We start from the raw sequence: 26,556 nt of genomic DNA, 5'->3' as shown, positions 1-26,556 counted from the left end.
CATAGCTTCCGTCCATTATAATTTTCCAACTATCTTTCCAACTTTATATAAACTTGAATCCAGTCTTTGCATTTGCAAAAAATAAAAAAATTAAAATCTACAGGTTGAATCAAATCAATATTTGAAAGAGGTCTCACAGCTCAAAGCTTTTGTAAGTTAACACATTATATAACGATGGTTTAAGAAGACAGCCGCGCAAGTATTCTCATGCCAGCTATAAATACGTAATCAAAGCTTTGTGAGTATCATTCTTAAAATGTGGGATGATTTTGTGATAGACTCAAAAATATCAATCAATATAGTGTCATAGAGCATAGAAACAGGTCCTTCAGCTCTACTTGACTATGCAGACCAACACGCCCCATCTACACTCATTCAACCTGCCTGCGTTTTGCTTCTATCTTTCTAAACCTTTCCTACACATGTACCCATCGAAATGTCTTTTAAATGTCATAGTTCCTGCCTCAACTACCTCCTCAGGCAGCTCATTCCAGATACCCACCACCTCCCATGAGAAAAATTTCCCCTCAGGTTCTTTCTCCTCGCACCTTAAAACTATGACTTCTGATTCTTGATTCCCCTATTCTGGATAAAATACTCATCTACCCTATCTATTCCCCTGCTGATCTTACACACCTCTGCAAGCTCCAAGGATTAAAGTCCTAGCCTGGCCAACCTATCCCTATAGATCAGGCTCTCAGGTTCAGGCAACATCTTTGTAAATCTTCTTAGCACTGTGTCCAGCATACACGCTTACTATTTTATGCATCTCTCTCCATTTGACCATGTGGCAAATGCCCATTATTTGATTCACTCACATTCTTTTGGGAACGTTTCACCAGGATGTCGTGGGAAGCCGAGGGAATATTTGATGTCCTACACGTTGTTCGACGCTGTACACTCACCATGTTTGAAGACGCCAATGAGCAGAGATTTGTCAGCATTCATGTCCCACCATTCGGCAGGCATCTCAGACTGTTCTGGCTCAGGAACCCAAATATCAATCTCACTAAAGGAAGGAAATAACAACCAGAGCGCAAAGTCAAATCAGCGGCCACACTAAATTACAGAAACTAATGTGCTTATTAAGTCACCAAAGATTCACTTTCAAAATGTCACAAAATCATACAAGATTAAAATTTCCATTAAAAATACTTTTAAAACACATTTCCTGTACGTTAGAAAGACACAAAAAAACCCAGAGTAACTAAGCAGATCAGGCAGCATCTCTGGAGAACATGCACAGACTGTCAGAAGAAGGGTCCCAACCCAAAACATCACCTATCCACATTCTCTGGAGATGCTGCCTGGTCCGCTGAATTACTCCAGCATATTGTCTTTCTTTGGTATAAAGTAGCATCTGCAGGTCCTTGTTATTACAATGCCCTGCATAATGTTTGGGACAAAGACCCATAATTTTTTTATTTGCCTCTGTACTCCACAATTTGAGATTTGTAATAGAAAAAAATGCATGTGGTTAAAGAGCACATTGTCAGATTTTATTAAAGGGTATTTTTATACATTTTGGTTTCACCATGTAAAAATTACAGCTGTGTTTATACATAGTCCCCCCATTTCAGGGCGCCATAATGTTTGGGACACATGGCTTCACAGGTGTTTGCAATTGCTCAGGTATGTTTAAATGTCTCCTTAATGCAGGTATATGAGAGCTCTCAGCACATAGTCTTTCCTCCAGTCTTTCCATCAGCTTTGGAAACGTTTATTGCTGTTTATCGACATGAGGACCAAAGTCGTGCCAATGAAAGTCAAATAAGCTATTATAGAAACATAGAAATTAGGTGCAGGAGTAGGCCATTCGGCCCTTCGAGCCTGCACCGCCATTCAATATGATCATGGCTGATCATCCAACTCAGTATCCCGTACCTGCCTTCTCTCCATACCCCCTGATCCCCTTAGCCACAAGGGCCACATCTAACTCCCTCTTAAATATAGCCAATGAACTGGCCTATATTTATAGGATAGGACTTATGAGACTGAGAAACAAAAATAAAACTGTTAGAGACATCAGGCAAACCTTAGGCTTACCAAAATCAACTGTTTGGAGCATCATTAAGAAGATAGAGAGCACTGGTGAGCCTACTAAGCGCAGAGGGACTGGCAGGCCAAGGAAGACCTCCACAGCTGATGACAAGAATTCTCTCTTATAATAAAGAAAATTCCCCAAACACCTGTCCAGCAGAACAGAAACACTCTTCAGGAGGCAGGTGTGGAGGTTTGTCAATGACCACAGTCCGTAGAAGACTTCATGAACAGAAATACAGAGGCTACACTGCAAGATGTAAACCACTGGTTAGCTGCAAAAATAGGATGGCCAGGTTACAGTTTGCTAAGTACTTAAAAGAGCAACCACAGTTCTGGAAAAAGGTCTTGTGGATGGATGAGACGAAGATTAACTTGTATAATAAGAGTGATGGCAAGAGCAACGTATGGAGGAGAGAAGGAACTGCCCAGGATCCAAAGCATACCACATCATCTGTGAAACATGGTGGTGGGGGTGTTATGGTCTGGGCTGCTGAAGGTACTGGCTCACTTATCTTCATTGATGATACAACTGCTGATGCTAGTAGCATAATGAATTCTGAGGTGTGTAGACACATCCTAGCTGCTCAAGTTCAAACAAATGCCTCAAAGCTCATTGGCCAGCGGTTCATTCTACAGCAAGACAATGATCCCAAACATACTTCAAAAGCAACAAAGGAGTTTTTCAAAGCTAAAAAATTGTAATTTCTTGAGTGGCCAAGTCAATCACCTGATCTGAACCTAATTGAGCATGCCTTTTATATGCTGAAGAGAAAACTGAAGGGGACTAGCCACCATAACAAGCATAAGCTAAAGATGGCTGCAATACAAGCCTGGCAGAGCATCACCAGAGAAGACACCCAGCAGCTGGTGATATCCATGAAACACAGACTTCAAGCAGTTATTGCATGCAAAGGATATGCAACAAAATACTAAACATGACTACTTCCATTTACATGACATTGCATTATGGTGCTCTGAAATGGGGGGGGGGGGGGGGGGGGGACTATGTATAAACACTGTTGTAATTTCTACATGGTGAATCCAAAATGTATAAAAATTGCCTTTATTAAAATCTGACAATGTGCACTTTAACCACGTGATTTTTTTTTAAATTGCATATCACAAATTGTGGAGTACAGAGGCAAATAAATAAATGATGGGTCTTTGTCCCAAACATTATGGAGAGCATTGTACATTTCCTGTATGTTGAAGGAATTCAAATGTGTTTTCTAAAGCAATAATCTCATTTATCTAACAGTTGGCAATTTCTCAAAAACGCATTTGATAAACCCATTTTCAAAGATTTAAATGGCAAAATATGACATTACTGCTTTATGTCCGTAACCAAAGTGACTATATGAGATGCACACAGTTTTTAAATTAAAAGCAGATATTAAAAATAACTTTAAGAGCGAATACTACTTTTACAATCGAATAATGGCGAATTCCTCAACAGTGAGGATTTAATAAACCTAATTAATGTTAATGTTTGTGGTCTGGGACTCTTATGCTTATATAAGCTAAATTAAGTTTTATTTGAGGAATGGGGAGTAGCAGATATTATTGCAGAGCTTTCAAAAAGAAATATCAGGTAAGAACAGGGTTGGAATCCATCCTTTTCTCATCGGTCAGGTTGCATTTGGTATTAGTATGAGAAACATGTACTTGCTTAAATGATGTTCGCTGGGGTTGGGAGACTGGAAGGAGACTGGTAATTGTCATCAAACAAATGTTTTTGGAAGTGTCACACTTTATAAAATCCCATTACAATCCGAGATGCTAGATTCCATAAGCTCATTGTAATGTTAACATTGGTTGTAGTGTTTCCGCAGTATATTGAACTCATAAATTCCTTTGATATTACTAAGTGAGGCATCATTAGTTGGTGCACAATTTTACCTAACAGGAGAGGAATCTTGCTCTTTCTATCTTAAAACTATCTTTAACTCAGGAGCTTAGTCTGATTCCCACCCAAGAAGAATTAAAAAATGTTTGTCAGAAGCAATAACCCCAGTAATCTAACATAGAAACAGAAAATAGGTGCAGGAGGCCATTCGGCCCTTCGAGCCAACACCGCCATTCATTGTGATCATGGCTGATCGTCCCCTTTCAATAACCTGTGCCTGCCTTCTCCCCATATCCCTCGACTCCACTAGCCCCTAGAGCTCTATCTAACTCTCTCTTAAACCCTTAAACCAGTTAGCAATTTCTCCAAAACACAGGTTGCTCTGTTTTTTCAGATCAAAGTTAAGTTGAAACAATTGTACATTTGGGGTCACATCACAAGTTAAGTATATCTGCCTTAACCTTTCTACAACTACATTCAAATCCCACAATTATCAAAATGTAGGGGGAAAAAAAGGGATGTAGTAAAATTGAGATGAAAGTCAAAAGAAAATGGCACAATGATAAACAGCAATATCAATGATCTAAGTGTATGGAAAGATATTTTAAAAGCAAAAACAGCTTTGAATGATTTTCACTCTTATAAAAGGTGAATGGCATTCCTTAAAACTTTGTCATAAGATTATAATTTTCAATAATTAGCTTTCACTATACTTACTTGGCTTTATGATGACAGGGAGCAATACATTTCCCCTTAGGTGCTTGCAATATATACAGTATTGCCTAGAAACTGGACCGATTTATTAATGTTTTTTAGTGCAAATTGGAAGCCGCAATAAGATTGTTTTGGTGACGATTTTCAGGTAGATCAGTAATCATCTGGAAATTGGCTCATGCATTTCCATGTGCAATTTACTTTGGTGCAGATAATAATGACTATATATAATATAATGACCATGCAAGTTATCTGGGTGGAACCTCCATCCTTTACTATTCATTCACAAGGTCAAAAGTAACCAGTGAAGGGTTGGGTAGTGGGTCAACAATTAAAGGATCTACACTATCACGCTAATTTCTTGCAAACAGGTGTTAGAGGATGATTCACCTCCACACCATTGAATTGGACTTTGTCTATAGAACTGATGCGCTACAATGCTGAGAACTATATTCTGAATGTATCTTCCCCTTTGTTCTATCTGTTGTATTTGAGTTTGACTTGATTGCATTTATGTATAGTGTATCTGATCTGTCTGGACAGCATGCAAAACAAAGCTTGTCACTGTACCTTGGCACACGTGTCAATAATAAGCCAAAACCCAAAACCAAAATTGCAAAATTACATGGTGTGCGATGAAGCTGTCTCAGAGTCTGTGTATGTATGATGGGTTGAAAGGTCTAAGTAATGTTGCAAATTTCTATGGGACAGAAATTGTCCAGCATATTGCAACAAATATGAAATGCAGTAAAGTATCCTACTTCTTAAATTAAACTCCATTTACTTTAATAGGATAAAAAAATGAAATTCAAAGCTCACATATGCCACATTATATGTCTAGATATACAGCAAAACAAATGTCTGCATAATTGATTAGAAAGATACCATATAAATGAAAGTTGTTCTGATGCTCAATGAAATTTGTCATTGCTGCAATTACTTTCAAGAATACAGTGACGCAGCGGTAGAGTTGCAGTTGAACTCATGGGCCATTGTAAATTAAATATTTTAAATGTTTCATAAAACACAGTAATTATTCAACACCTACAAATTGAGGCACTTCAGGATTCTTACCAAGCATCGACCCCTTCAAGCACCTTTTCCAATTGGTCACCAATTACTTCCTGCTTTAGATAATACAACATTCTCACTCGCAGCAGTACCCTGAATGGCAAAAGTCAGATAAAGAGTGTGATTGAGACACGCAATTATAACATTAAGGCTACTTGGCTGCCAAATTAACAAAACAAATAACTGATGAAAGTCAATTAAAAAATATAATTGCTCTAATGCTGAGAAACTGCATGCTCTATTTTTAATTAATACAACCCTTTATTTATCAGTTAATAAATGAAGGCTTACTATTATAAACTGGCCCCATTAATGTCAATTATATAACATAATTTGTAATTAATAAATATCAACCACAAAAATCAACAGAAAACACACATTTAACCAGCCTTAAGAAGCTGAATCACAGATAAAATATTACATGACCCCTGAAACTTACTTATTGCAGTGGTGTTTTAAATGCTTTTTGTAGCCTTCATCTTGAAGCAGGTGTTCTGGATTATACTTCCTGAGCCACTCAGCTTTCTGCATGTCAAGCGTGCTTCCCTGATTCTTCACCTTCTTCCCTTTCCGGCCTCTCGGAACTGGTGCTGACAAGCCTGGTAAAGGAATCCGGAACAAAACACAATTCTAAATGTGTTCTCAGTGGGAAAAATATGCAAAGCGCAAACGTACAGACACAAGTTTAACCGTATGGATCATAAGATCATAAGTGATAGCCGTAGAGTCTTTGAGTGATACAGTGTGGAAAGAGGCCCTTCGGCCCAACTTGCCCAAACCTAGTTCCACTTCCCTGCAATAATCCATATCCCTCCAAACCTGTCTAACTGTTTCTTATACGATGGGGTAGTCCCAGCCTCAACTACCTCCTCTGGCAACTTGTTCCATACACCCACCACCCTTTGTGCGAAAAAGTTATCCCTTGGATTCCTATTAAATCTTTACCCTTCACCTTGAACCTATGTCCTCTGGTCCTCGATACCCCTACTCTGGGCAAGACTCTGTGCATCTACCCGATCTATTATGCTCATGATTTTGTATACGATAGGAGTAGAATTTGGCCATTCAGCCCATCAAGTGCACTCCTCAATTCAATCATGGCTGATCTATCTCTCCCTCCTAACCCCTTTCTCCTGCCTTCTCCCCATAACCTCTAGCACCCGGGTGATAGAACGATATTGCTTGTATGTGAAAGAAGACCAATTAGACAATTTTGCCTGTGTTTTTAGGTCTATTGTACCCCGTGAGTCTTTTAGCAAATATGCTGGTACATCACCTAGTGTTCACAGAATCATACAGCCTTTTGGCCCATCTTGTCCATGCCGACCATGATGTGCATCTACACTAAGCCCATTTGGCTACATGAGGCCCGATTCACTCAATGCCGTTCCTATTCGAGTACCCGTTCAAAAGCATTTTTAATGTTGCAAATGTATCTGTGTCTTTTTACAATACTGCACACAAAAATGTGACAAATGGGGTCAAAAACAAAGGGGCACCACAGACATCATTACTTAGCCTGCATTAGGCACCTGCACCTCTGATGTTCAATGGCCAGAAGATTTGGGACAGAGGTGCTTTTCATCTGCATGGAAATAGTGGTCCAAGTAGAGCTGTCTGTTCAGAGGTCTGAATGCAACAAGTTACAAAATTCCACTCCCTCCTTTCTGTTTCCAATATTTACATGGAAGGCCATGTAGTAGTGAAATGTTAATGGGATTAAGTCCATGTTTGATATTTTGCTTAAAACAAAACAGAAAGGAACATTTGGAGTTTTCTTGCATCACTCCAAATGAAGACAAAGTAATATCCTGGTACATATTAATGTTCACCCATCTACCTCACTATTAATGTCAGGTCAATCCCTACTGACAAAAAAAAAAAAAATCGGAAAAAGTCAAGAGGTTCAAGCTGGCAAAAGTGTAAGTTGACATTTCGGCTTGAGACTGCACCAGACACCTCTAGTGTTCTATTGTCTTATACCACACTGCACTCAATTAACTCATATAACTTTAGCATATCCCTTTTGTAATCAATGGTTAGTAATGTAATTACACATCAGTCACACCGACCATGCTGCACGACTTGAACATTACAACCAGCTATACGTTACGAGTGGCAATTAACATTCCAAAATTATTATATAGTCTTCCAATAGCATTTCTGCACTGGGTAAAGAGAAACTTTGCTGACATATCTTACCCAGGTGGTTTTGTAGTTCCTTTGTTTGTCCATCCTCTATTGGGGTAATAAGATCCCAGATAAAACTCTTTATTTTTTCATCTCCTCTGTAGTGAGCAAGGCAGTACACCAAGAGCGCTCGGCAAATGGTCTCCACATCCTGTTCAACCAGCCGTCTCTTGAAACGTCCATGTGATAAGATGTCTTTCCAACGATCCCACCTGGGTAAGAATTAAATCTTTGTTTTCTTTGAAACATAGAATATTTCTTATTGTGTAGGAAAGAACTCAAGAAGGGTGAACACTAATTGTATCCCAAATGTGTCTATCTTCGAATATTTCTTACTATTTTGTTTAAATTAACTCTCCGACAGGAGTTCTGCATCTATCTTTGGTATAAACGAGCATCTGCAATTCTTTGTTTCTACTAATAAAGAACATATCAGAAAATACTTTGAATGCTTCTGTACTTCTAACTGGGGTTGAATATTAGAACGCCTTTGACATGAAAAGATGTCATCAATATTTTTTACGTGTCATCACTATTTTTACAAATGATTTCAAGCATATGACAGCCAAGATTCCCAATTCCTGGAAAATCTTGCAGAGAATATTTCCTTCAATTCAGTGGCTCGACAAGACATCAATGGTTTTATTATTTAATCAGAAGAGGTAAGCACAGGATTTATATTTGAAAATAATCGATTTTAACATTTAAAGAAAGGAGGTGAATGCAAATGTGGTTTATAGTAAATTAATAACGGATTGATCTATTTACATTTTTTTTTAAATTCCATGTCAGCGAATTTTATTCTGCATCTCAAATTCTGTAGGGGAAATTTTCTGTAACCACACCGGCTATAATGCAAGGAGTCGTCTGTGTTTGAGATGATAGTAAATAAGAGGGAGCTGAGAGTGTTGTTGCAGCAATAAGCTAAATTATACACCAGGAAAGTAATGGGGGAAGTGAAAGAAAACAAAAAACCTCAAAAAAAAAGGACAGAACAGATACAGGAGCAGTGACTGTGCAGGTGTTGCCTCTCTCTTCGTTCACCCCAGTCATTATTGCGTAAAGCGAAATGTAGTGTGGGGTCTGCCATAAATCATTAAATTGAATTTGGAATCAAGCTCACCTTAGCTACAAAAATCATACACGGGTACACCACCGATTTTCCAGTGACTGATGGTCTGGTTCCTCATTATTCCAGACAAAATGGAGGCCATTGCATGTGCTGCTCGCTCTTTTGGGACGTGTGCCTCCATTATGTAAACTTTAATTGTTTACTTCTTTGTTAATTATGAATTCTTTATTTAAGTTTCTAGCAGTCCATGGTGTTTTAGAGACACCGGAGGGTACAATTAGTGGGTCAGAGGTGTATTGTTGAATTATTATTACGTGACCTCTGTTGGTTGGTAAAATGGATAAGTGGGCAAGGCTCTGGAATCAAGGGTGCCAAAAAATTGATGGTGTACCTGTAATATGATTATATTTTCAGACGTTGATTTTTCTTGCTCGAACCTATTGGACTCATGGGTTGAGGACTATTCTTAGTATCGTTCCTTCACTAGGAGGTAAATTCCAATGTTTACTCAATGTATGTTTAGCAACACAATGGTGATTTTATAACCTCCTTTTGCACTTTAATGACCTTTGTCTACATATCAATATCGGCAAGTCTTGGAAAAAGTGTGCAACTCTTTCCACATTTTTGAGGTGTTATTTCCTCCCTTTTACCTCATCTTGATTACTTTCTCTTTGTATTGGTTGGGTGCTTCACTTCCCTCTCCACATCAACACATCACATAGGATTGATAGCTAAATGTCTGAAGTGCATTACAAAGCAAAAAGAAAGTCCCAATCTGTAACATTCCTTGATCAAATAATAAATTATTCTGTAATTATTCCAATGCTTGGCCAACTGCTAAGCAGCTTCACGGAACACTGCCTCTTCATTGGAGAAGATAGAAAGCCCTATTCCTAGTTCTTTGCCATAAATTAATATGTCTGCCAACTTGTTGATATGGCTGTTGAGATATATATTTATTATATGGGACCATTCAAACCCCCCCCCCCCCCCCCCCCCCCCCCCCCCAAATCCTGCTTGCTGATCATGTAAATAGCTAACATACAGGAAAGTGTTTTAGAATTGATGTATAAATTGTCAATGTTTTATACCCATATATCAGCAGATTCTTCTCAATTCTGAAGCACTCTGTCCTTCCATATGCATGAGAGCGGTCATAGGGCCGGCGCAGTTTGGGTTGATCTTCACTGTCACTTTCTGCTTCCGATAGTTCTGCCAGTTCATCTTTTGCAGCATTGTAAGGTCTGGTTTGTTTCCTGACTCTTGGAGTGTCAATTACCAAGCTGTTCTGTAGAGAAAATCATCATACAACTCATATTTTTCTGGTCAAATCCTGGAAGAAAACCGTAACCCTTACAAACACTGTCTGCACTTTACAGACTGCAGCAGAATGTTTCTTGCTTTACAGCTGCACAAAATATATTACAGAACAGGTCAACCCAGCATTAGGTTGAGATCTGGTATCAAAACCAACAATAACCTATGAAGACAATACTTTTAATACCAAAATGCCCAACATGCACCACAGAAGTGCTTATCAAACAAAATTTAACATTGAGCTATCTAAATACCATGGCCAAAGAAATAGTGGAAGAGCAAAACACAAAATGCTAGAGTAACTCAACAGGTCAGGCAGCATATGTGGAGGGAATGAACAAGTGACATTTTGTGTCGGGACCCTTCTTCAAACTGAAGAGTCCCAACCCGAAATGTTGTTTGTCCATTCCTTCCGCAGATGCTACCTGACCTCCTGAGTTCCTCTGGCACTTTGTGCTTTGCTCACGATTCTAGCATCTGCAGTTCCTTGTGTCTCCACTGAGTGGAAGAGATCTGTTTAAACAGCATCTGTTGCAAGCAGTACAAGGTTGACAGCCAGAGATTTAAGAATGCAATTGGTAGCCAAAGGCATAGATGGCACTAATGATATAACTCCGGAGGATTGTTTAAGAAGGAACTGCAGATGCTGGAAAATCGAAGGTAGACAAAAATGCTAGAGAAACTCAGCGGGTGAGGCAGCATCAATGGAGCGAAGAAAATAGGCGATGTTTCGGGTCTGAAGAAGGGTCTCGACCGAAACGTCGCCTATTTCCTTCGCTCCATAGATGTTGTCTCACCCGCTAAGTTTCTCCAGCATTTTTGTCTAACTCTGGAGGATGATCACAGATACAGACTTGGAGTTGCACTGGAGGAAGAAGTGGTGGTGTCACAGTAGGCGGCGCGGCTCTGGCCAGCAGCGGCCTCTGCAGCCTGTCCGCGTTTTTATTATTTTTTGTCTGTGTTTTTATGTAGTGTTTGTTATTTTATGGTGGGTGTGTGTGTGTGGGGGGGGGGGGGTGGGGGGGGGGGGGGGGGGAAACTTTTTGAATCTCTCCCTGCACTGAGACCCGACCTTTTTTCTCGTCGGGTCTCAGTCGTCGTTGAGGCCGTAACGAGGAGCGGCCTCCAACAGGAAGAGACCGGGGACTCAGGTGTCGACTCACCTCACCGTCGTGGAGCTGGCCGGGTCCGGAGCGGTGGAGGAGCGCTGCTGCTGCTGGTGCTGCTGCTGCTGCTGCTGCTGTTGCTGTTGCTGCCGGAGAGTCGGAGGCTCTCTACAGGTCTGTGGACGACGGCGCCGAGCCCACGGCTCCCTGGGGGGAGACCGCTTTTCGGGGCTTCTGCGGCGGCGACTTCTCCCGCCCGAGTTGCGGGGTCGAAGAGCTCCTGGAGCGGGGCCTAACACCGCTGCCCCGCGCGGCTGGAATGGCTGCGGACTCTGCGAGCGCACACCGGGGGCTCCAACAGCAGGACCCGGTGTGCGACCTCGCACCACCCGGCGTGGCTTTAATGGCCGCGGGACAATCGCCATTGCCAGCCGGGAGCTATGACTTTGACTCTGACATCGGGGGGGGGGGAAGAGTGCAGTGGAGAGATACGTTTATTTGGCCTCCATCACAGTTATGTGATGGATGTTTATGTTAAATGTAATTATGTTGTGTCTGGGGTCTATTTGTGTGTTATGTATGGCTGCAGAAACGGCATTTCGTTTGGACCTCCAGGGGTCCAAATGACAAATAAATTGATTCTGATCAGCTTAAACAAGACTGTAACTGTTTTTATTTTAAAAAATCCTTGAATCACAAGTCTGCTAACCTGCCTGAAATTATAACGCAAACGGATAGAGAAACAGGAAATGCGTTTGCTCAACACGGGCAACACAAGCCAGCATAGGCCCAATGGGCTGAATGGCTTCTTTGCACAAGAAAACATATAAAATAAACATTAAATGGAAATCTTAATTGTGCAGTGCTCAGCAAATGCAAATCTTAAACTGAAACTTGTAACTTACCTTTCCATGCATAGCTTCAAGATCAATTTCTGCCTTCTTTGCCCATTTCTGCCAAAAGTTGGGATCGTCCAGAGCAATATCACTTCTGTTGCCCGATGCAACAAAACTTGCCTGAAATAATTAAAAGCAAATTCTTGCAAGAAATGTGCCAAATTACTTAAAAAAATATTACAAATAAATTAATCTGAACATTAAGCAGTAAAAAAAGACTGAACCGACAAGATGGTAAGACCAATTTATCCTGTCAACTTCTGTATGAAACAATAGAGTCACAGAGTAATACAGTGCTGAAACATGCCCTTCGGCCTAACTTGCCCACACCGGCCAACATGTCCCAGCTACACTGGACCCACCTGCTCGCTTTTGGTCCATATTCCTCCAAACCATAATTACGGTTTATTTAAAATAAAGGTTGCATTTCAAAAAAGTTCAACCTTTTTCCTTTCAAATCACATATCAATACTAATTTTCAATACCAAGAATAAAGTAACACAATATTCAAAGAGGACAACACAAAGTTCTGGAGGACACAGCGGATCAGACAGCATCCGTGGAGTGAATGGATGGGTGAAGATTCAGTTCAGGACCCGCCAACTTGATTCTTCAATGAAGATATTTTTGATACATGTTAAAAGATACTAAAATTTCTATAATTCCCAATTTCTTTTTAAATTTAGATATGCTAATCACACTGTAATGAAATTTTAGTATTCAGTTTTACAATTCATTTTGGATAAAACTTTGCAAAGACAAGCAATTACGTGACAATTATAATTGCCGAGAAAATAAGGTACTTAGAGCTACTGATTTCACTATAGATATGCCCACTTCATAGCCAGAGTTGCAACTCTCTCCTTCTTTCTTGTCGTCACTCAGGCTTCACTATTCTATTAACATTACCTCAACTACTCTCTGCCACAGTGGGTAGTTGAGGCCAGTTCATTGGCTATATTTAAGAGGGAGTTAGATGTGGCCCTTGTGGCCAAGGGGATCAGAGGGTATGGAGAGAAGGAAGGTACGGGATACTGAGTTGGATGATCAGCCATTGAATGGCGGTGCAGGCTCGAAGGGCCGAATGGCCTACTCCTGCACCTAATTTCTATGTTTCTATGTTTATCAAGCTACACTGATAATTGAAATCTAAAAAAAAAACTCATCTGCATACTCTGGAAAATGTCTGGCTCTTACACAAAGTCATTCAAAATATTTTCATAGAATCATTGTGGCCCATCAATTCTGTGCAATCCGCCAGTTCTACCTTTACCAATGCCCGCGCCCCTCCCTCCTCCACTCGCCCAACTATTTCCCATTGACCTCCATATTTTCTTAAGTACCTGGCTCATTCCTTTCTCAAGATGCTGAATGATGTCTTTCAGATCATCGTCAGTACCTACCTTAGCAAATGTCGAGCCTCTCCCTTCAGATTCAATCGTAATTGTTTTTGTACGTCGCATAAGAATCTGATCGATATCCTCTTCACAAAACTTTGAGCCTTCGTCTTCTTCGTCCATAATTGCACCATAGGCACCCCTACGAAGCAAGTCTTCAATTTCTTTCTTGGACATCTGTTGCATCTAGATATTAATAGATTTAAAGATAGATTTATTTTCTTGAAACAGCATTATTTTAAAATTATATCAATAATATGTTTTTGGTTATTCTGAAACATCTGATATTTAAAGATTTATTTTTGCAAGCTGGCTTGGTGAATAAAATTGTGTGCATTAAAAACAAATCAGTATTAAGATCTGCTGATAATACATGTGAGTGGTCCAGTTATTTCTGGGCATTGTATTCCACATTAAAATATATATTTTCTTGAGGCCTGATTAAAGGTTGTGAAATTCATATAATAAAATGGTGTTATGAGTAATTTCTGAACCATAGTGTTACACATTTTGAAACCTAAGCTTTGTAATTTATGGACAATGAAATACTTTGCCATGTGACATGACTGTTATACGTTATTTGTCCTGATTAGATCAATTTTCCACAAAATGACTGGTGAAATGCCTCATTAATCCAGTCAGTCACTGTGTTATAAAAATCATAAGACTATGCACAAGGATTAGAATTAATATTTATCATCACATACCCCACCAACGCTATTTTCCCGTCCATTCATACTTTGCAGCACAGCTTTGTCAAGACCCAGCTTCAGGCTGGCCTTGTCAAACATTTCCCGTTCATAAGAGTTTCGAGTTATCAGTCTATAAACTTTCACAGCCTTGTTCTGACCGATCCGGTGACATCGAGCTTGAGCCTTCAAAAAAATGATTACTATTAAACGCCATATATCTTCAACAATACACAAGAGAACACATTATATTTTACTTTAGCATGCTGCAATGCAACTTCCATCATAATGACCTAAAATATTAAACTTTAAAAAATTCACAAAAAGGCTTCCAGGAGCTGAACACAGACCTTTCACAATGTTGTTCCAGATACAATATTGTATCTATTTACTGAATTGGTGAAAATAAGAGCTTATTTTCAACTCTGCACTATTCTGACTTTGCTCAACTCTAAAGAGATTTTTCAAAAACTGATAATTTCATCCATGTGGTATATTTTCACATTTACCTTGTCTGTTAAGATATTTCACAATACAATCAATTCAAATCTTGGCATCATCAACAATACCAGACGCACTTTCCTACATGAAATTCAATCATGAAGCACTTAACCACAAACTGAGGGAAAAGCTGGCCTGTAAAGTGAACTGTCCAGAATGGTATTGGCAGATTATCGAAGGCATCCTCTCAAGGCAAGTAAACGGAGCTGAGATTTAAGATTACCATTATCTCACCAAATGTCAAACTGAAACCAAGAGGCTAAATTGTCATTCCTGATCATATGATGATTCAGAATTCTGTTGTGATTCAAAGGCAGCACAGTGACAGAGTTGCTGCCTTACAGAGATCCGGGTTCGATCTTGATTACGGTGCTGCCTATACGGAGTTTGCACGTTCACCCTGTGAACGCGTGGGTTTTCTCTGGGTGTTCCAGTTTCCTCCCACACTCGAAAGACGTACAGGTTTGCAGGTTAATTGACTTCTGTAAATTCTGTCCCTAGTGTGTAGGATAGTGCTTGTGTACTGGGTGATCATTGGTCGGCGTGGACTCGATGAGCCGAAGGGCCTGTTTGTACTCTATATCGCTAAAGCCTAAACTCTAAATTGACTCCAGAGCTACATGTATGAAAATCAGCCACAAGGAGAATGTGGTGACTGGCTGATGCTGTAAAGACTTCAGCTACCTTCTTCCAGCATAGTCAGTGTTTCAGGAGAAGGGTGTCAGTTCTTTAAATTGTGCACTTTCATTTACCGGCGTTCCACTCTATGACTTGTAATTTGGAAAACCTCTCTTTTCTTATTCTAATGCTCTTATTCTACACCTCTTTCTTTTTTCTTTAATGCCATACTTGATGATCTATTTCCTGTAAACAGCTCATTATTAGCAAAATGAAGAGATAAACAAGATGTATTGCTTCATTAAAAAAAATGAACAGGGAACTTGAAACAATGACCCACCAAGTTGGTACAATTGGTGACCAATACTCTCAATGATTAATGAGATATTTATCTTTTAATTTTAGGATAGGAATTACATATTTTATTTCTACATTAATATAGGGCTCTCTTTCACGAAGTATCTGTAAAAACCGTAACATTTTAATTGAATAAAACTTGACATTTACTGAGAATATAACGTGCTGGAGTAACTCAGTGGGTCAGGCAGCATCTCTGGAGGACATGGAAAGGTGACATTTTGGGTCAAGACCCTTCTTTAGACAGAAGATGATGACATTTATTATCCAATTTGTATTCAGATATTTCTCCCCTTTCCCACCTTTACATTCCGGCCTGAATAATTGTTTCAATTCTTGGCATTTTAACTTTCTATTTTACATCAAATGTAAACCTCTCAATACAAATTCTAATCTCCTATTGTAAAAACAAAGCACTATATCACTGCTCTGTTCCTTGCAGATGTAACTTTGTAGGTAATTATTTCCCACTAATTACATCTGCTTTATACCAGAAAATCTGGACAATAATTAGGGTATTTTATATTTACCTGAAGGTCGTTCTGAGGATTCCAGTCCGAATCAAAAATGATACATGTGTCTGCAGCAGTAAGATTTATCCCTAAACCTCCAGCTCTCGTGCACAGTAAGAACACAAAGCGATCTGAATCCGGCTTGCTAAATCGGTCAATTGCTGCCTGTCGCAAGTTTCCTCGAACTCTCCCATCAATGCGCTCATATGGGTACCTGCAAATAAAATGTTACAGACAATTACGTCATTGCTGCATGAAGATACTTCCATATCCAAAACTTCACATTGCACCGTCCTTCTTTAATGGATAATTATTTAACACTTGGTTTAGTTTTCAAATTTAGTTTTGTGTAGTTAAGAGAGAAATCATAGAAACAAGCCCTTCAATCTCCCCAGTCCACACCGACCATCGATCACCCTTTCACACTAGTTCTATGTTATCCCACTTTCGCATCCATTCGCTACACACCAGGGGTAATATACAGAGGCCAATTAGCTTACAAACCCACAAGTCTTTGTGATGTGGGAGGCAACCGGAGCACCCGAAGGAAACCAACGTGGTCACAGGGCAAATGTACAAACTCCGCACAGACAGCACCCGAGGTCAGGATTGAACCCGGGTTTCTGGCGCAGAGGCTGTGGCTACGCCACAATATTTAACATTGAACGCAATATTTTTATGAACAAATACAACCAAAGGCATTAAGGATTTGGAATGGAGAACTTTTAGATGTAGCCAGATATGCAAGGGAATACATTTAACTAAAAGGTCAGGCAGCTGTGATTAATGGCTTAACACTAAAATTGACCAAGCTTCATATCCCAGTAACCTGAAGAAGAAATCAGTGGCTTTTAAAGAGCTTTTCAAAAATGCTGGGAGTAGAAAGAAATGGTGAAAAAGCCATTCACGGACAGAATGGAGAGTAATAGGACCACAGTACAATTTGTAATAAGAAGGAACAGCAGATGCTAGTTTATACAAAAGATAGACACACAATGCTGGAGTAACTCAGCTGGTCAGGCAGCATCTCTGGATAGATGACTTTTTGGGTCGGAACCCTTCTTTGGACAGAGAGTGGAGATGGGGGTGCGGGGGTGGAAACTGGAGGTTGAAGAAAACGGCAGAACAAAACAGGACCGGCAACAGATGACCAAGGAAGGGTGGAGCCCATAACGACCCATTGTTGGCTGGGGAAAGAGGTGATAACGAAGGGATACAAGGATGTGAACAGTGGAACTGGTAGGATGACTAGGAAGCTGGGGGGTGGGGTGGAGGGGTAAAGGGAGGGAATGCAGGGGTTACTTGAAATTAAAGAAATCAACGTTCATACCGCTGGGTTGTATGCTTCACAAGCAAAATATTAGGTGCTGTTCCCAGATATTAGAAACATGGTGCATTACATTAGTCTACACTGATAGAAGATATGAACGTAAATCCTATGAATTTGTTCGTGATAAAAATCCACTTTGCTAGAGTAGATTATGCAGTGTATATCTTTGAAGTGCTGGTAATTGTTTTTAAACGTGGAACCCCTTCCCCCTCCCCCATAACATCATATAAACAGCAACAGCAGTGGAGCCAAGGCAGACAGCATACACACAGTTCTATTTTAGAATGGTCCCCTTTATATTAACACAATGCACAGAGACACAAGCTGAACACTACTCATCTGCCAGTTTAGCTTAACATTGAGAGGCCGGCTTTTATGAGCTTGAGTTGCATTATATTCACCCTGCCCCCATCTTCTTGGGGAATAAAAACTGGCTTCCAAATGAATATCTAAGCTGACAGTTAAAGGTCAGTAAATAATTGATTAGAATTCCAATTTACAAAAGGGAAACAAGTAAATTGGAAAGCATGTTTCAAATGCAAGGAGAAATAAAAATGGTTTATTTCCTTTCAAAGTGTTTTCACTTACTGCTTCCAAGATCTCAAAGTCTTGGTAATTGTGATTCTCTATTCTCTATTATGATTAATCATTTCATAATTACCACAAACAGAGCGTCACTAAGCTGCAATTAATCATTTATCTCTGATTTAACAGCCCACCATAATTGTGCACAACCATCAGATCAGAATTTAATTTCCACCAACGGAACATTTCTCACAGCGTTAAGCACCAAAGCGAATCGATTACAAGCCCAGTCATCTCACCATTAGCGGGTCAACAGTTCAATTGCAATTATCTTCCAAGAAAGAGGTGAAATTGTAATCATTTTAAGAGAAAAAGTGTCATGTTTAATCTACACGTATGTACGCATGCACAACCCGAGCATCACGTCCATTGTCAGAATTTGTCATGTTTGCTCCCAGCTCCGCAATCCCCCCCCCCCCCCCCCCCCCCCCCCCCCCCCCCCCCCCCCCACTCTCAGAAATGGTTCATACAACAGTACAGCACAGGAACAAGTCCTTCAGCCCACAATGTCTGTGCTGAACAGGATGCCAAGACCATCTCTTATCCGCTTGTACATAATCCCTTAATCACTTAAAATCCATAATCACTTAAATGCCACTATCGTATCTGCCTCCACCAACACCCTGGGCAGCGTGTTCCAGAAACGCACCACCTTTAGTAAAATAAAACCTACCCCTCTCACCTTAAAGCTATGCCCTGCAGTATTTAATATTTCCATCCTGAGAAATTGGCTCCGACTGTCTATCTACCCTGTCCATGCCTCTCATCAGTTTATATAAAACATACTCTATTATCTAAAGTTGAAATATATTTAATTACTGTACATACATTAGGGCAGCACAGTGGCTCAGCTGATTGAACTGCTGCCTCACATTGCCAGAAACACAGGTTCGATCCTGACCTCGGGTGCTGTCTGTGCAGCGTTTGCATGTTCAGCCTGTGACTGCATGGGTTTCCACCAGGTTCCTCCCACATCCCAAAGACGTGCGGGTTCGTAGGTTAATTAGCTTCTGTAAATTGCCTCGATTGTGTAGGGAGTGGATGTAAAAGTGTGGTAGCATAGAACTAGTATGAATGGGTAATCGATGGTTAGTGTGGACTCGGTGGATACTAGTATATTTATAATTTTATGTTGCAAAGGCGTAAGAGAATACGCAGAAAAGAGGGCAGTAGAATGACGACAGATTTAAAAATTACTAACAGATATAGAAATTACTACCAGATAAAAGTCATGAGGGATGTCAAAACTATGCCATATTGAAAAGATTTTAGTTTTTTAATTAGTGTTTTTTGACTTCGAAGTCCGGTGCATTTTTTTAAGCAAAATCTTCTGGTCAGAGTAAAGATATTTTAATCCCACTATAATCAATCTGAAGAAGGGTCCCAACTCAAAATGTCACCTATCCATTTTCTTCAGAAATGCTGTCACAGAGATATTCCAGCATTTTGTGTCTATCTAAAGATATTTTGTTGGACTTCAAGGTAACTTAGTGTAAAAGTTTCTGAAGAAGGGTTTCGGCCTGAAACGTTGCCCATTTCCTTCGCTCCATAGATGCTGCTGCACCCACTGAGTTTCTCCAGCAATTTTGTCTACCTTAGTATAAAAGTCAGCAGGTTACTGTTCTAAGCTAATGAGCAGTGCATCAAAATATACCGAATTTTCACATATCATTCCCATTCTGTAATTTTTAACCAAAGTTGCTGTTCTGTCGCTAAAACAAAGGAACTCCAAATTTTATAGAGTGCAGGAGAATTTCAGAAATAGGCCTGAGCTTTGTATCTGACAATGCTTTCTTCGCACCTCATAAAGGTTACAGCACAGGTGAAGGGTATTTAGCTCTTCCAATTCATTACATTGATTACTGATGAGAGCTTAAATATCATATTTCATATGGACATTGACTATTTTACTTGGCACAATAAGCTTCAATGATCCCATGTCACATTGAAAACAGCTCCAAGTTACATGTTAATTTTACTTCGGAGTCACGTGAGTGACTTCGTGAAGAAGCCCGCTCAGGGCGCAGGTGCGGCATTACGCCAGCAAGTGCAACAGCGGCGGCAGCTGGAGTCAGGCTCTCCAGCTGCACTTTAAAAGCGCACCATCAGGTAAGTGAACGGTGCGTTGGGAACGGAGCGAGTTTGGTGTTGGTTCTTTTGGAAGAAACATGTCCCAACGTAGAAAACTCGCTAGTAGACCTGCCCGAGCTTTAACTCCACCAGAGGAGTCAATTCCAGCGGGGCAGCAACCGGCGGTACTACCGCTTGAACAGCGGTTTGAAATTCCCCAGACCGAGCCGGTCCCAGTCACGCCAGAGCCTACACGGCGGGCTGGGAAAGCCACCCGGAAGACAAACCGGCCGGTCGATTCCGACTCGTCGGAGGGGGAAATGTCCACCCCAAAGCGGGGGAGAGACAGCCGCCTAAGCTGCATCCAGCAGCTATTGGAGGGGATGGTCTACCGAGAGCAGCAGCGCTCTCGGTCAGACAGGACAGGCGCCCCCTCCATGGTGCTGAGTCTGGCACCTCCCTTTGCGACCTCGGACCAGGAATGGGAGGTTAGCATCGGTGACCTGGGGCAGGCTGGTCTGAGTATGGGGCAGGCGGAAGGAGCCGAAAGAGAGCAGGGTGTGCAGGAAGAGCTGCTAGGGGTCGTAAGCCGATTCGTCGCTACCCCACGGGTTGGAGCACCACTGGAGCCAAGGATGGCTGCCAGCATAAACCATCTCTCCAACGGACCACTCACCAACAGGATGTCCTGGCACTCATGTGCACGACACAATATGAGCTGAATAACCTAAGAAGAGACAACATCAAGCCGGCCCTCAATCCTAAATTTGCAGGATTATGCAAAACTCCATCAGTAGAGACCGACTCATTTTTATTTGGGAAGGACTTGAACAAACAGCTAAAAGAGATGGAGGAGGCGTCCAAGACCTTTAGCCTCATGAGGGCACCACCGGCAGCGAACATACCAAAGCTCTTCATTCCACCCAGGCGGCAGCACACCACTGTATCTACCAGTCGGCGTCCCGAATATGCGACTGGTCAAAGCTTGGGGCCGCACTATCCCCAGAGACCTTTTTTAGGTCAGGGCCTGCAGCGGACCCCCTGGAAAATGCGCCTCCCCCCAACATCGCCAGCACGTCGACAGGGAAGAACACTCAAAAAGAAAAAACCACAACCCCGCCAATAACTATGGAGGTAGGTGGATCTGGTTCCTACCCGCATATCGAGAATAAGGGTGACTTACTAACAGGGGGAAGGTTACACTTGTTCAAAGAAGCATGGGGAAGGATCACAGATGATAAATATATACTTAATAGTATTCGAGGGTATAAAATAGAATTTATCTCAAATATACCGCCAGTTCAACATGTGCCCGAGAGGGCATTTGTACTCTCCAACAAGGAACAACAGGAGGGACAAGCTGAACTGGTGAGGCTTATAAACAAAGGGGTCATAGAAAAAACTACTCATGAGCCCTTGGAATTTGTTTCCAACATATTTACTAAAAGTAAGAAGGATGGTGGATGTCGCATCATCATTGACTTAACATCCCTGAATGAATTTGTTAAGTATATACATTTCAAAATGGAAACATTTGTGACTGCTAGACAACTGATTTCCAAAGGATACTATATGGCCAGCATTGATCTCAAAGATGCTTACTATCTAGTACCTATACATAAGGATTATAGCAGATATCTTAAATTTATCTGGATGGGGGAGCTTTGGCAGTATAAAGCACTGCCTAATGGGCTTACTTCAGCTCCAAGACTATTCACAAAAATATTAAAACCAGCCATGGCAACGTTAAGAAAACGAAACCATATAGTCATGGCATATTTGGACGACATCCTCATAGTTGGGAAAACTATGGAATTGGCTGTAGCAGCAGTATCAGCTACTAAACAGCTCCTAGAGACTCTAGGCTTTGTCTTACATCCAGATAAATCCAAGTTAAATCCTTCCACAATTATGGACTATCTGGGGTTCACAATTAACTCAGTCCAAATGACTATTACCCTGCCAAGGGAAAAGATGATTGCATTGATACAATCATGTAATAACTTAAAGATAAAAGAAAGACCAACTATTCGACAAGTGGCAGCAGTAATTGGCAAAATGGTAGCAGCATTCCCAGCTATCCAATTTGGACCTTTGCACTATCAAAATTTACAAAGAGCAAAGATAAAGGCACTAAAACAGCACAAAGGTCATTATGACCGGGTCATGACGTTACCCCCTGAAGCGATATCAGAGCTACAGTGGTGGATACAAAATATTTGGCACAGTTATAGTCCTATTGTTATTACTAATGCTACTCTAGTACTCCAAACAGATGCTAGTGCTCAAGGCTGGGGAGCAACTAACTCCATATCCAGCACAGGTGGTAGATGGACTAACTCAGAATCATCATTACTATCTACACTGGGCATTAATTCTTTGGAAATGTTGGGCGCCTTTTATGGTTTGAAAGCATATGCATCTAATATGCATCACTTGCATGTTAGATTACAAATAGATAATACAACGGTGGTGGCTTATATTAACCATATGGGCGGCATAAAATCTTTATCATGCGACAAATTGGTCAATACGATTTGGCAATGGTGTGTCGAAAGACATATTTGGCTTTCAGCTACCTATCTACCAGGTAAGCTAAACACAGTGGCGGACACCAGGTCACGTAAATTCAATGACAACATCGAATGGATGTTAAATCCTAAAACATTCGCTAAAATTGTAAAGCAATATGGGAAGCCAGATATAGATTTATTTGCATCAAGACTGAATCACCAACTACCTATCTATGTCGCGTGGGAACCAGATCCGGAGGCAGCAGCGGTAGACGCATTTACGCTGGATTGGGGAAAGTTTGTTTTCTATGCCTTTCCTCCCTTCTGCCTCATCAGTCGGGTACTTCGAAAAATCCAGACGGATTCAGCATCTGGAATTTTGGTAGTGCCCGACTGGCCTACACAGCCATGGTTCCCAATTCTCCATGACATGGTGGTGGAAGCACCTATGGTGTTCCCCAGTCATCCAGGGTTACTGACTCACCCAGTATCAGGCATCAGCCACCCATGCCACAAAGATATGAATCTCCTGGGTTGCAGATTCTAGACCGACCTTACCTGGATCTGGGGTTATCGCAACAAACCATCGCCACCATGTCAGCATCCCTGAGAACATCTACAAAGAGGCAGTACCTAACCAGCATCAGGAAATGGGAAACGTACTGCCAGAAAACGGGGACTGCTTATAAAACAGCCACAGTAGCGAATGTTCTGGAGTTCCTGGCCGATTTACATCATCGTGAAGATATGAGCTACAGTGCCATCAACACGGCACGTAGTGCACTCTCTAACTACCTCAAACCTGCAGGACATCAGCCCATGGGATCCCATCCGCTGGTGGTCAAACTAATGAGGGGCATATTTAACAGCAAGCCCCCCAACGCTAGATATACACAAATTTGGGATGTCAGTATTGTACTCGCATACCTTCGGGACAGACCACCAGCAAGATCTCTCAGTTTAGAGCAATTGACTTTAAAAACGCTCATGCTGATGGCGCTAGTATCTGCTCAGAGGGTCCAGTCCTTACATAAACTACGACTGGACAACATGGAGACAACGTCAGATCAGATCACCTTCACAATACAAGGTCTGATAAAACAGTCCAGGCCAGGAACATCCAACACGCAAGTGGCATTCCGGGCTTACCCACCAGAGCCACGATTGTGTGTGGTGACCCACATAAACATTTACATTGACACAACCCATAATATCCGAGGAAGTGAGAGAGCCTTATGGGTCAGCCACAGAAAGCCACATGGCAGGGTAACAAGCCAAACCATTTCAAGATGGTTAAAACAGGTATTGGAAGCTGCTGGGATAAACATTAATATATTTAAATCTCATTCCACCAGGGCAGCATCCACATCATCGGCAGCAAGGATGGATGTGCCTATTGACATAATCCTCAACAAAGCAGGATGGTCAAGGGAATCCACATTCCGAACATTTTATCATAAGCCGTTGGTGAAACCTGACGTATTTGCAGCCAGAATTTTAGAAACTGCAAATATTTAATTTAAAGCCCGGGGGAGCTATTTTCTTTTGTTGTTGTTAATAAATACCGTTTTGTTTTCAAAACAGATTCATTGGTTGATTACAATAACACTTCCTTCCTCAAGAGCTTTCGGTAGTGAGTGAGTAAAACTGTTACACGGTTTGAAATCACAGAGCTTTGAAATCTTCACGAAGTCACTCACGTGACTCCGAAGTAAAATAGTAAGATTAAACGAGAACTTACCAGTTTGAAGTTTGATCTGTATTTTATGAGGAGTTACGATGAGGGATTACGTGCCCTCCGCTCCCACCCTCATTACATGGATCAAACTGATAATTGATTCTCTTTATTCTTTACTATGTTACTTCAAATACGTGTCTGTCTGTGATTCCACACCGCTGCTTGGAAGCATGCCGCACCTGCGCCCTGAGCGGGCTTCTTCACGTAATCCCTCATCGTAACTCCTCATAAAATACAGATCAAACTTCAAACTGGTAAGTTCTCGTTTAATCTTACTATTTACATCCAAATGCACCAATGTTGACAATATTAAACTTCAGTAAAATGTCAGAAATTGGTGTTCTTCTTCAAAACTCATGATTAATTGCACCAATTCATTTCTGAATTCTGAGAATTTCCAAGTACAATAAATAAAATGCGTAATTAACAAAACAATGAGCTTCATTTATATCTAATCATTCCCATCTTTGGATTTGGGTCACTAATTAATTAATTGGTTTGCAAACAAAGATCCCGATGAGCTAAGTTCCCATGCAACTTTCAAGATGATAGATATAAATTAGATATAAATTTATGGTGTTCAAGACAGTCAGAAGAAACATGACAACAGATGGCCAGAAATAATAATTATACTACACCAATTAACGCAATAACCTATCAGGTGAATGCTGGCAGAAATGCATGACCACATCTGTAACGAGTCACAGAATCAGTACATGGTGAAGCAAGACACTCACACAAGATTTCCAAGTACATTAAGTTAGTTTAAAACTTTAAAAAAAAAACATTGCACAACTTCAATTATGTAAATGAATGCAATTTCGTATTGTTTAAGAAATCAGTAGAGGAAAACTCGTACCTTTTTTGAATAAGATAATCCTCAAGGATGTCTAAGCAGCGTACCATCTGCGAGAAGACAAGAACTTTGTGACCCCCTGCTTTCATCTTAGGAAGCAGCTTGTCAATTAGGACCAGTTTACCAGCTGACTGGATCATTGCTTGCAGGTGAAAATGTGAAACAGCTGTACTGTGTAGCTCTCTGAACTCTCCGAGAATCTTTTCTTCGGCACCTGGTATTGAAGGGAAAATTCATTACCTTGTTGGATAAATAGTCTACATACAGGGAGTGTAAAACTTTCAATTAAACCAATATTAATTTATGGCTGATTTTGTCAGCCATGGGGGACTGTGGAAAGATATCTGAAGCCAAGTATTTAAGTAAAAGATCGTAATGTCAAACTTGATTTAAATTACATACTGTGACGTTTTAAGAAATAAAACACAACACAGAATGGGATAAATGCAGTGTCATGAGAACTGAAAATTGAATCAAAGAATATGATTTTTAGCTTCAACAGGAAAACAAGACCAGATCAAAAGAGATGGCAGGGGCATGATGAGTCAGGCGGTTACCTCTGTACTGTAAAGTCCATGGCTTTCTGAAACAAAGTCTAGCAAACTTTGAGTAGTGTTAGGAAAACCACATGTGTGGCTGCATGTGTGTGCACCAAATTGAAGCATTGCTGGGTCCCCCCCCCCTTCCGCCCCGCCTCCATTGCATGATTGCACAGAAATCTGGTTACCATGCTATTGACTTTAGAGGCCTGCATAGAAGAGCTGGAATAATTAGTTCAATTACTACTGCAGCATCTGTTAATTAAATCAACTGTAATTCAAAAGTAAGCTTCAGTAATGGAGACCATGAAACTGTCAGGTTATCACAAAAATCCATCTGGTTTATTGATCTCCTTACTTGGGTCTGAACTATTCAAAGCTCCAGACTCTTAATAGCCTTCTTAAATGGCTCAGCAAGTTATTCAGTGCCACACAACTGCCTTCACCATGTGGACAGCAACGTCTCTCGAGTGATCCAAAGGATAATCAGTGAAAGACAATAAATATCTATCTTGTCGGTGAAGCGCACGTTCCATGATAAATTTAGGATTATTAAAATTTAATTGGGATACCTGAGCTATGACTCAGTTTCT

The 26,556-nt window shown here is 40.8% G+C and overlaps 1 protein-coding gene across 10 annotated transcripts in view; it reads right to left on the bottom strand.

Moving 5' to 3' along the window:
- Positions 1–26,556, bottom strand: part of chd9 (chromodomain helicase DNA binding protein 9) — a 192,796-nt gene that overhangs the window by 30,137 nt on the left and 136,103 nt on the right. For all 10 annotated transcript variants that reach the window (XM_055648423.1, XM_055648425.1, XM_055648429.1 and 7 more), the window contains 10 exons: positions 25,428–25,638; positions 16,351–16,546; positions 14,363–14,530; positions 13,662–13,841; positions 12,268–12,378; positions 10,031–10,227; positions 7,877–8,076; positions 6,114–6,273; positions 5,678–5,767; positions 906–1,009 (listed from right to left, as the gene is read on the bottom strand). In XM_055648423.1, the coding sequence (XP_055504398.1) occupies positions 906–1,009; positions 5,678–5,767; positions 6,114–6,273; positions 7,877–8,076; positions 10,031–10,227; positions 12,268–12,378; positions 13,662–13,841; positions 14,363–14,530; positions 16,351–16,546; positions 25,428–25,638 (1,617 nt within the window). The remainder of the gene's footprint in view (positions 1–905; positions 1,010–5,677; positions 5,768–6,113; positions 6,274–7,876; positions 8,077–10,030; positions 10,228–12,267; positions 12,379–13,661; positions 13,842–14,362; positions 14,531–16,350; positions 16,547–25,427; positions 25,639–26,556) is intronic.

This window comes from Leucoraja erinacea, chromosome 17 (genome assembly GCF_028641065.1).
Source record: "Leucoraja erinacea ecotype New England chromosome 17, Leri_hhj_1, whole genome shotgun sequence".
NCBI classification, from domain to species: Eukaryota; Metazoa; Chordata; class Chondrichthyes; order Rajiformes; family Rajidae; genus Leucoraja; species Leucoraja erinaceus.
The sequence above is the reverse complement of the archived record's forward strand: the minus strand, read 5'-3'. Positions and strand labels throughout refer to the sequence as shown.